Source organism: Rhincodon typus, chromosome 5 (genome assembly GCF_021869965.1).
Source record: "Rhincodon typus isolate 14 chromosome 5, sRhiTyp1.1, whole genome shotgun sequence".
Lineage (NCBI taxonomy): Eukaryota > Metazoa > Chordata > Chondrichthyes > Orectolobiformes > Rhincodontidae > Rhincodon > Rhincodon typus.
This window is the reverse complement of record NC_063336.1, coordinates 96,683,366-96,694,325: the sequence shown is the minus strand read 5'-3', so window position 1 is coordinate 96,694,325 and position 10,960 is coordinate 96,683,366. Positions and strand designations below refer to the sequence as shown.

The 10,960-nt window shown below is 40.4% G+C and overlaps 1 protein-coding gene across 1 annotated transcript in view; it reads left to right on the top strand.

Annotated features, from left to right (window-relative positions):
- alkal2b (ALK and LTK ligand 2b) overlaps positions 1-5,724 on the top strand; it is a 48,610-nt gene extending 42,886 nt beyond the window's left edge. The window contains exons 3-7 of the mRNA XM_020518472.2: positions 1-251; positions 1,224-1,280; positions 1,377-1,457; positions 2,711-2,787; positions 4,936-5,724. Coding sequence (XP_020374061.1) covers positions 1-251; positions 1,224-1,280; positions 1,377-1,457; positions 2,711-2,775 — 454 coding nt within the window. The 3' untranslated portion in view covers positions 2,776-2,787; positions 4,936-5,724. The remainder of the gene's footprint in view (positions 252-1,223; positions 1,281-1,376; positions 1,458-2,710; positions 2,788-4,935) is intronic.
- Positions 5,725-10,960: the final 5,236 nt, after the last annotated feature.

The window sequence follows — 10,960 nt, the reverse complement described above, 5'->3', positions numbered from 1 at the left end:
GAGGTCGCCGCTGTTCTTTGGACTGGTACTTCTCATTAGCACAGCTGGATATTGCAAAGAGAGGACAGATCTCACGGAGTTACGGGAGAATAAAACCCTCTTTAACTTAATATTGGAAATCATTAATCAGTTACAAAAGCACCGGGAGGAGGAAACTAATGAAGTCGACTACTTCCCACAACCTGTCGATTATACGTTTGATTCCCGGGAATTTCCGGACAATGAAGACTATCGTAAGGAGGAAAGAGTTGGTAAGTGTGTTCGGCTCTATTGTTTCCACGGTAGTTATCAATTTACCCTGGGGGATTTTCCGCCTCACTGAGTGAAGAGCCAGATGTATTGGGCAATCATGCATTTCATTTTCTTTTACCGAATTGAAAGCAGGGGAGGACTGGGCTGCTTGAATCTGGGAGGGGGAAGGGGGGAGAAAGAAGCGATGAATGGCCCCTTGGGGCTGCGGATGGTCTGCTCGCTGCCCTGTAGCTGGTTTCTGGTACAGATGGGAAGGAAGGTGTGGGGGGTGGGAGTGGGGTTTGTGGGATACTGATGGCAAGGCGAGGTTGACTACTTTCAGGCAGGGAGCGACACTAAACCCAACAGCGTGTATCCCTCCCCCGCCATGTATGCTAAACGTAGTTAGACACAGTTTGTGAATGGTCAGCAGCCAGTAAAGGGTGACTTGAGGACATTGACAGTCCCGCTGCTCAAGAGATCCGCGGGAGAGTGGGGACTGCCTGCGTGCTATCAGTCTCTCCCGGGTGACGGGGGGACGCTCCACGTTCACCATCTATAACCCTGATTAATTCTTTTCTTTCAATATGTCACTATTTTGGAATATGTCGATCTGGTCAGGTATGGGGCCAGGCAGGGTTAGGTTCGGAGTTACAAAAAGCGATGCTCCCTCCCCTGTCCAGTGTTCACACAGCGTTGTCTCGAATTGTCCCTAAACTTGGGGCTCCCCTAGGCAATCCCTCAACATTGGGACACTCGGGAAACGCTGTCTTTTCGCTCCTTTCTTGTTTGCGGATTCGCCTCTCTGCCACACAACCGATCGTTTATGAAGTTGCCCGTGACTCCAGCACACACCTCAAGGCGATTCTCGTCGAAACACCGTTAAAACGATCGAACTCCGCGTTATAAAAGGATTGGCCAAGGTTTAGCAAACTCATCAAGCTAACGTTATCTCAGCCCTGCCTTTAAATCTCTGTCTGATTTTCCAACAGAAATAGTGCCCAGAGATCTGAGGAAGATGAAAGACAAGTTCTTGAAACATTTAACAGGTAAACCACGGCGCTTTCAGTGTGTCTGTGACTGCGTGTGTTTTTGTGCCCAGTGCGGATCGGCCGGTTTTTAACAGTGATTGCCTTTCTCCCCAGGTCCACTTTACTTCAGCCCCAAGTGCAGCAAACACTTCCATCGGCTGTACCACAACACCAGGGACTGTACCATACCAGCATGTAAGTGCGAATCCGCCACTACTTTTCCCAGTGCCCTTCCGGGGAAAGCGATCGTTTCAGGCATAAGTCTAAGAGGCTTCTTGTTTTTCATTAAATCAATTAGGAAAATATTGCAGTGCTGGATATCTGAAATTTGAAAGAGAAAAGGAGAGATAGTTGGCCCCACAGTAGGTCAGGCAGATTCTTCGGAGCGAAGTGTAGTTACAGTCTGAAGGACTTTTCAAACTGTGGACTTCTTGGTCTCTCTCTCTAATGTCAGGGTCACTCTCATTCGGCAGCTTTCATTAGAGCAGCACGGATGTGGCGGGGGAGGATGGTTTGTATTGGTTTCGGGTGGAGATGTGACCATGCATGGTGTTCAGAGCTAGTCCCAGCTAGCAGATTGATAGCAGGATCACAGTCCCACTGGAGAGGAGGGTGGAAGGGAGAGAGAGAGAGAGATGGGGGTTTTCTGTGGACATTTCCATTCTTACGTGAATGACTCTGTGCCGGGTGGTCAACACTCTGCAGTTTCTAGTGGGGAATGTGACAAGTCAGGTCGTGATAATCCCAAAGCGAATTTCAGTTTGCCCAGTCACTGTCTGAATGGCTGAAACTTCAGCAGGTTGATGGTGGGAAAGGATAGATCCCATATAGGCAAGTGACGGAGAGTCTAGCCTGCTCCGCTATACTCGCGGAGACCTGTTGCCAAAATCATTCCCAATGGGACTCGGTGCAAACCATATCCCCACTGTCTATCCAGAAGGGCAGCGGCGCGTTTGATTCTATCAGGCTGGGCCGAGATAATGGGGAAATGTTAAGGGTTACGCATGCAACCCAATGTGGCTTGTGTTTTATCACATCACACATCATTCTAAAAGCCAGCATTATCACTGCAATAATGGTTAAAGTGTTTTTTTAAAAAATAATTCTCATGGGAATTAAAATTATCGGACAAACGGGCTCGTTTGCGAAATTGTTTTTAGAACGCGAAATTCAAAGAAGGCAGACACTTTACACAGCCCGGTTATAAAAATAGAATTGACCCATCTGTTATTTACATCCTTCTGGTTTAAGTGGGAAGCTTCAGTAACTCCATATGGCGGGAATATGTCTTTAACAGACAAATCCTATATGTCTCTGAGAATGAAAGAAAGCTGTTTGACGATTCGGCGACGTTATATACTGTTTGTTTTCGAAAGGGAGACACTATCTCCTGCAAATAAATCTCCGTGAGTGCTTTTCTGTGCCGTGACAGCTTTCTCTTCTCGTAGATTATAAAAGATGTGCCAGACTTCTCACAAGATTGGCAGTCAGTCCGATGTGCGCTAAAGGCTAAATTCGATTACTGGTAAGTGTTGCTAACTGACTGCCATCCTGTGATACTTGAGCTTGGCTGTTATACATGCTGAAGTTTCAGCTCTGACATTCCGGGGGTTGAGGCGGGGTTGTCTGCGTGGCAATTTGGAAAGATCTATTCCATTAGTAAATACATTTCAAAACCAATCGGCCTTTACATGCAGACTATCCCTTTCAAGCGTAGGTTTGTCTTTCAGCCAAAATCGATTAGGGGCTAAATGCAGCACTTTTTTTTAACCTTCCTGATAGATATCACATCGGTACCAGTAAAACCCACCCAAACTGCCATTTCGTTCGGGTAGCTCATCCTATTATTTGGCCATTCTAATGTACCTCAGAGCAATGCAGGCAGTTTGTAAAATTACGCTGCAAATATATGAAAGCTACTGGAAATCGGACGGTATGAGCAAAAGCTGTGCCTGGGCAAAAGCCTAGTTTCGATCGCTTTCAACTCAAAACAGCTGAACCACAACCACATGAGATCAGACTCAAGATGCAATTCCTTTCAGTATTAACGGCCTGTTGGCAATGTTCTGCCATCTTGATGCTTTACTGCACTATACAAGGCAGCACTAATTGCCATGGCTACGACTTCATAAGAGATGGCAGCAATTGGTATATACATCATTTTACAAAGCTTTATAATCAATAGGTCGGCCCACGCATCGTGAAAGTAGAAAAGCCAGCCCGGGCTAATTAATATGCAATCGAATGAATGCTGAACTTCCACGCCTCACACATCAGCGACACCCACAACGTCACTGATTGCACGAATGCCTGGGTTAGGAAAATAAGACATGTAAGATGTCTGAAGTACATATACCCTGGGAAGGAAAAGGCAGTAATCATCATTTACAATTGAACAAAAGGTATCAGGTGCATGACTTCTGGCGTCTGGGCTCCTGTACCTCAATGCAGATTCTCAGGATAAACTTGAGGCAGGATTGAGGAGCAGGTAGAACTTCAGATGGTAACACTGCTCTAGGTAATGCACATTCAGTTAGACATCAACAAGTTCATTTCATTATTGATTAATCATTCTTTTCATTCACTCAGCTTTATAAAAGAGTGGGATATAATTTTTCAATTGCAATGCAGAATTGAAATGCAGTTGTGATGATGCTTGGTGAATTCCACATTAATCATCACTGACACAAAAAATGTTCCAATACTGATTTTTAAAGTATATTCTAACTTTTGTGACATTGCTTCCTTCATCAGTTGGAGGGGCAGTACAACTGTGTTAACTTGCCATGCCTCACTGTCATGCCTGACTGATAAAATTGATGTGGTTTGCCAAGCTAGTTGAGTGACCAGCAAGTTAGGAACTCAAACTGATATCTTACCTATAAATGTAGCATTTAACCAACTATTGTTATTAAATAGCTGCAACAAATGGACTGAAACAATATACCACTATTCTCATATAGAGCATTGAACAGGAGCTGCTAAGTTTATGATACATGAGCAAACTTTTAACCAGTTATGCACCATTGTGATGTAACCACACAGATGAGCAATCTAAAGGTGCACTCTCTTCTATGGAAATGATCCTGGCATGAAATGTTTGTAAACAACAAAATAAATTACCCGTGGTAGATGTACAATTTCTCAATAATTGTTAAAAGTGCCATCATTACACAACCAAAATGGCATTTTGGAACAATTACAGTCATCAACTAACTTGTAAAATGAAGTTAAAAATGAAACTGTTGAGTTCCATGGATAAACATGCAGCAGTTTTGAACAACTTATAAAGCACGCATTCCACTTTTTAAAACTAAAATCCCTGAAAAATCCAGTGACTCAAGGGTTAGCTCTGCCTCTCAGTGCCAGGGACCCAGGTTCAATTCCAGCAGCCTTGGGTGACTGTCTGTGTGGAGCTTACATGTTCTCACCATGTCAGTGTGGGTTTTCTCTGGGTGCTGCAGTTTCTTCTCACTGTCCAAGGATATGCAGGCTAGGTGGATTGGCCGTAGTAAATGTGGGGTTACAGTGATAGGATGGGGAGCTGGGTCTGGGTGGGATGCTTTTCGGAGGGTCGGTGCAGGACTCGATGGGCCAAAAGGCCTCTTTCTGAACTGTAGGCATTCTATGATTCTAAATTAAGTACACAAAATGCAATAATCTTATTTTACAGGTATCAACATAAAGATATCCCCAGAACCAAGAAAAGTGCCTTGGAAAACAACAGGGAAACACATTGATCTCAATACCTTTATAACATATTCCATTGTGAACAAAGATTTATTTTTGCAAACTGATGGATTACCTCCATGAACTCATTAATGTGCATTTTGTATGTTGTCAACATTATTTCTGTAATTCTGTACATTAGTATAAATAACTGCCGATGTTACAAAGGCTGAACATAAGAAAATAACAACACTTCACTGTTTTCCTGTGTAATGCTGCCAAAAATTGCACAAATGCTTTCTTGTTCATGTTTGGAGTATTATTTTGTATTAAACATTGAGATACTCAGATACTGTTCAAGACAAGGCTAATGTATCCTAAATTTACTGTAGGACTTTTTTTCATGCTTCAGAATGCTGGTTATCTTTACATGTCATATGTAATGCTTATGCAGTTTAAAATCATTTGCTGTGTCATAACACAGCAAAATATTGATATAATGGAATGCTTGGGGTCACCCTCTACTCCAAGGGATAAGTTATGGTTTGCATGACATTTTTCTTGCCTTTGTCTTTACAAAGTATAATATTTTACAACTACACTGTTAGGTTAGTACTTCGTTGGTTATGGTTTACATTCTCTGAGCTGAAAAAAAGAAGTTTGTGACCAATTATCTTTTCTCTAACACAGTGGAGTGTCATTTATACAGATCTATACAAGCTATTGTCATTAGTCACTGTACATTATGAATTATAAACATTCCAGCTAACATGTGCAATATGTATATATTGTAAAGACCTGAATATATATCAGTTATAAAATAAAGTGTTTGGTATTTGACATAGACTAGACTGAGTGCTCTTTGTATACATTCCCAGGTTGTTACTACATAGTTTTAAACAACTTTTTCCAATCATTGATTCACGACAAAAAAATTCAGTTTTTCTGAACTCTAGACAGACCTCAGTTTGCTTAAATCAATGCATTTATCCTACAGTGATTCAAATAAATAAAAGTATACAATGTTCAATTAGAAGGCAATCTATAGGACGTAGTCATATTAACCTGCGCAAAATGTGGAATGCATTATTCTGAATAAGTGTTCCAAAATCCACTTTAAACAGAGACTGATATAAACAGTTCCCCAAGGGAAAATGACACTTGGAGTCATATTTTGTGGTCTAAATTCATTACCAATAATTGATACATTTGTATTTAATAGTCATTTTCAAATCAACATTTCTGTCCATTGCCACCTTTTAAATATATTTAGTCTTCTGCTTTTTAGATTTTACCATGAGACACCAAATTATCAGCTATTGCCAAAGACAACTGTATTAATTTTTTTAGAGTGATATTTAACGCAGCATTGACAACAATTATGCTGTAGAAAGCTACTTAAGCCAAAGAAAACAGAAATGTAGCGACGGTGATGAGATCATCTCGAAGTGACGATCTTGCGTTGTCTCAGCTTGATTTACTCAATAACGATGGCACTTCTTGAACATGGAACTGTATCTCTAGAGGCATACTGTATGGCTTGAATATGTTGTAGACCGAATGCAGTGCTATGAAAGTGCTGGATTCTCAGAAGTGAATCCGCAGACAATAAATTATTTCCTGCTTAGGCGTCTGTTAATGAATCCACTGGACTACTTGAGAAAGCGTGGGGAATTCTCATGACCTAGCCAATGTACCGTTCTTGATCAAGCCTCAGAATGGATTAATTTATTCCATTAATGATTGTGGGATTTTGCTCTGGTTGATGTGATAGGCATTCTCCCATAATAGTAATCATTGCACTTCAGAGTAATTTGTATTTCGTGATTTGTTTCAGAATATTCCCAGGAGATGTGATGATGCACTATGCAAAAGCACCTTTATTTGAAAATTATGCAGTCAATCCACAGAACAGTCTGTGCTTGAAACTTCAGGGAGCAAAGTATGTAAAATTATTCAGCAGGCAGATGTACTACCATCTGATTTTTAATAATTGGAAAGAACAGATTATCCCATTAGTTCCCCTCAATCACAAGAGATCTTAGAAAAAAGGATATGTGTAAGGAATTAGTACATAATGAATTTTCTTTGTCATTCACTCATGGAATGGCAGCATTATCTGCAAGTCCAGCAATTATTGTCCATTGTTATTGCCCTTGAGAAGGTGATGGTGATGAGTTACGTTTTTGAACTTCTGCAATCCATGTGGTGTTGATACACCCACAGCACTATTAGGGATTAAGTTCCTGAATTTGATCAAACAAATGCCAATCTAGTTGCAAGTCAAGATAACGTGCAGTATGGAGAAAACTTCCAGCTGGTGGCATTTTACATATCTTCTGCCCTTTGCTTCTACATGGAGGGGTGATGGGTTTTGAAAATGCTGTGAAATTAGATTTGTCAAAAGAATCTTGTAGGTGGTACACACTGCTGCCACTGTCCATAGGTGTTACAACATTTAAAGTCCATCAATAGCAGGCTCCTTTAACTTAGATATTGAAATCATAAGACCATAAGAAATAGGAACAGGAGTAAGCTACTTGGCCCCTCAAGCAGTTCACTCAGCCATTTCTTAATATTATGTGGAATGAATTGAATTGGCAAAAGGTTGGTATTTGTGATGCTGGGGATCTCCTCCAATTGGCACTTCTAGCTGAAGATGGCTGCAAATGCTTTAGCCTTGTCTTCTGGACTTTCATGTTCTGGGGATATTTGTGGAACCTCTTCCTCTATTTAGTTGTTTCATTCTCCATCAACATTCATGGCTGGATATGACAAGACTGCAGATTTGTAGGTTGTGAGGTCACTTTGCTCTGTCTATGGCATACTGCTTTTACTGCAAGTTGTCCTGTGTTGTCACTTTGCCAGTTTACATGTCTTTTTTGGGGTAAGCCTGATAGTGCTCCTGGCATGTTTTCCTACTCTTAATAGAACCAGGGTTGGTCCCCAGGCTTGATGTCAACATTAGAATGAGGAATGTCATAAAGCATGAAGTTACAGATTATGGTTGTGCACAAATTTGCTGCTGATGATGACCCACAATGTCTCATGGATGCTTCACTTTGAGCTGTTCAAACTGTTCCAAATGAATGCCACTTAATGTGGCAGTAGTGCCATGCAATACAATGGAAGGTGACATCAGTGTGATGGTGGGACTCAACATCCACAAGTTTAATGCATTGGTCACTTTTGACATGAGTATCATAGACAAATACTTCTGCAATAAGGTAAAATTGGAATGGATTACACTGAGTTGATTGTTCCCATTGGTTCACTCATTACCTGTCTGAGACAGGTATGTTTTTCAGAACTCAGCGGCTCGGTCAGTAGTGGTCATCTTTTTGGTCATCTAACCTAATATTTATTTATATAGCCCAGCAATCATATTTTGTTTTGTAATGTTCCTCCAAAGTGCCATTTAATTATATTAAAGGCACAATATAATTTTTATTAATTAATTTAGTTTAAATTCTACCAGCTGCATTGGTAGGATACTAGCCTTCAGTGCATTTGGGAATATTGCTATTTCTAATAAGCATACAAATATGCAAAAATATGGAACTCTGTAACCAGTAGGGAGGTTCATAATATAACAACATTTCCAACATTTTTAATTCTATGTATAGCCTTCTTTGCAGATCAGCTTAACATTAGCTTGTTGAACACCAAACCTGCATTATACTTTGCAAGTAGGAATGTTACTGGAACCAGGCTGCTGTTTGTGACATGAGTAACTGCACAGAATCTCCATAATTATTTCAATGGTTCTTTCAATTACCTTATGTCCGTGTAAGACTGCTAACTTTCCTGAGAGATAACTGTTGCTCTTCATCTGTGCTAAAGGCTATAGAGGAGAGATAGTGTTTATTCCTGAAAAATAGTCTTAGTGAGGAGTGAGACAAATGGTGGCTTAGTGGTTAGCACTGCTACCTCACAGCACCAGGGACTCAGGTTCAATTCCACCCTTGGGCAACTGTCTGTGTGGAGTTTGCACATTCTCCCTGTGTCAGTGTGGGTTTCCTTTGGGTGCTCCAGTTTCCTCCCACAGTCTAAAGATGTGTGGGTTAGGTGGATTGGCCATGCTAAATTGCCTGTAGTGTCCAGGGATGTTTAGGTCAGGTGGGTTAGACATGGGAAAATGCTGGGGTAGGTGAATGAGTCAGGGTGGGGTGCTCTTTGGCTGGCCTGTTTCCACACTGTTGGGATTCTATGAAATCAGGAAGATGGTAACATATTGATATTTTGATTGCAATTTTGTCCATTTGTTTACTTTTCTGCTTATTTCCATTAGCCAAGTCATTAACTAAATGGAACAGATTTTGTAACACGTTAAAAAAAGGTTTTTCTCCAAATCATAGAATAGAATAGAATCATAGAATCCTTACATTCTGCCCATAGTGGTTGCACCGACCCTGCAAAGAGCATCCCATTCAGCCACAACCTCCCATCCTATCCCCATAGCCCCATATCTACCATGGCTATTTCACCTCGCCTGCACACCCTTGGCCACTAGGGACAATTTAACATGGCCAATCCACCTAACCTGCACATATCTGGGTTCTTATTAGATGAGTATCATTTGCAGTCTAGTGATATTCCTTGGGAGCTGCAAAACTTTTCTACTTCAGGTTTATGCTCAGTTGGCAGATTTCTTTCACATTGGAAGATGGATTTGAAATTTCCTGTCCTGTACTCAAATGTCATATTAAGTGAACGTGTTCTCAATTCATCATCAAAACAAAACAGAAAATGCTTCACAACACTCAACAGGCCAGACAGCATCTGTAGAGAAAGAAACGGTTAATGTTTCATCAGAACTGGTAAAAGAGATGCAATATGTTTTAAGCGAATGCAGAGGGAGGAAATATGGAAGTTGGGGAGATGAAAGGGAGTAATGGATGACAAGGAGAGAAAAGTATAAAAAGGAAAGTCCAGTTCATCAACTCTTTTGAGATTATCATGAGGAGAACTAGAGACAGGAGTGGGTAGGGAGTTGCTGGGAGACAGAAAAATAATTTAATGGAAAGTTATCATTAGAGGAAGTGTTTTTAACGGTTTTATCATTTTATAACTTTCTTTGCAAGGAATTGATTAATTGCAATTGTTACTTTTAACAAATCTATGTTATACTTATGCCGAGGCATGTTTGAGATACTGTTTATTCTGAAAGAAAATAGAAAATGCTGGAAAAGCTCAAAAGGTCAGGAAACATTTATGGAGAAAAATATAGAGTCAATGACCCTATGTCAGATCTGAAATGGGATTCTGCTTCCTTCTTCACTGTTGCCTGCTGAGTTGTTCCAGCATTTTATGTTCTTATTTCAGATTGTTAAAGTTTTTGTAACAGTGTTTATTCTACCATTACTTATTCTCATTTTTATATCACTATTTCAAATTTGAATGATTGAGAGCACAACAGTAAAGTAGTATGGATGCAAGAAAATAAAATACAAACAGAAAATGCTAGAAACATGGAATAGATCAGACAGCATCCATGAGAGAGAAATAAAGTTAGTGGGTAAAATCTTCTCAATCGAGAATGTGTCTAATTGCTGCTTGTGAGAGCTTGCTGTTTGAGAATTGGCTGTCAAATTTCCTAAATTGCAACAGTATCAATACTTCAAAAGCATGCTCAAGTTTAAAAACAAGTAAAATTAAATATAGATTTTAAAAATGAGCCCATAGAAACATTGCTTCAGTGAGAAAATGGTAAAATGTAAAACCACTGCAGTCTTACCAGACCACAGGGCGGCTGTCTCATTAGACTGGTACTAGTTTAACTGAAGGGTCACCATATCTTGCGTGGGGGAAGAGGTTGAGAAGGAGTGTCCTTCATGGAAATTTCAGCCAGTGCTGGAATTGAACCCACACTGTTGGTATTATATGTTAGTCATCCAGGTAGCTGAACTAACCAGTTACTAGGTAGAAGTAGACTGGAGGAACCTTGGCCTTTTTTTTAAACCAGTATGTTCCTTCATAACAAGCTAACCAGACCTTCGTGTACTCAGAAGTAATTTCTTCCACATTTA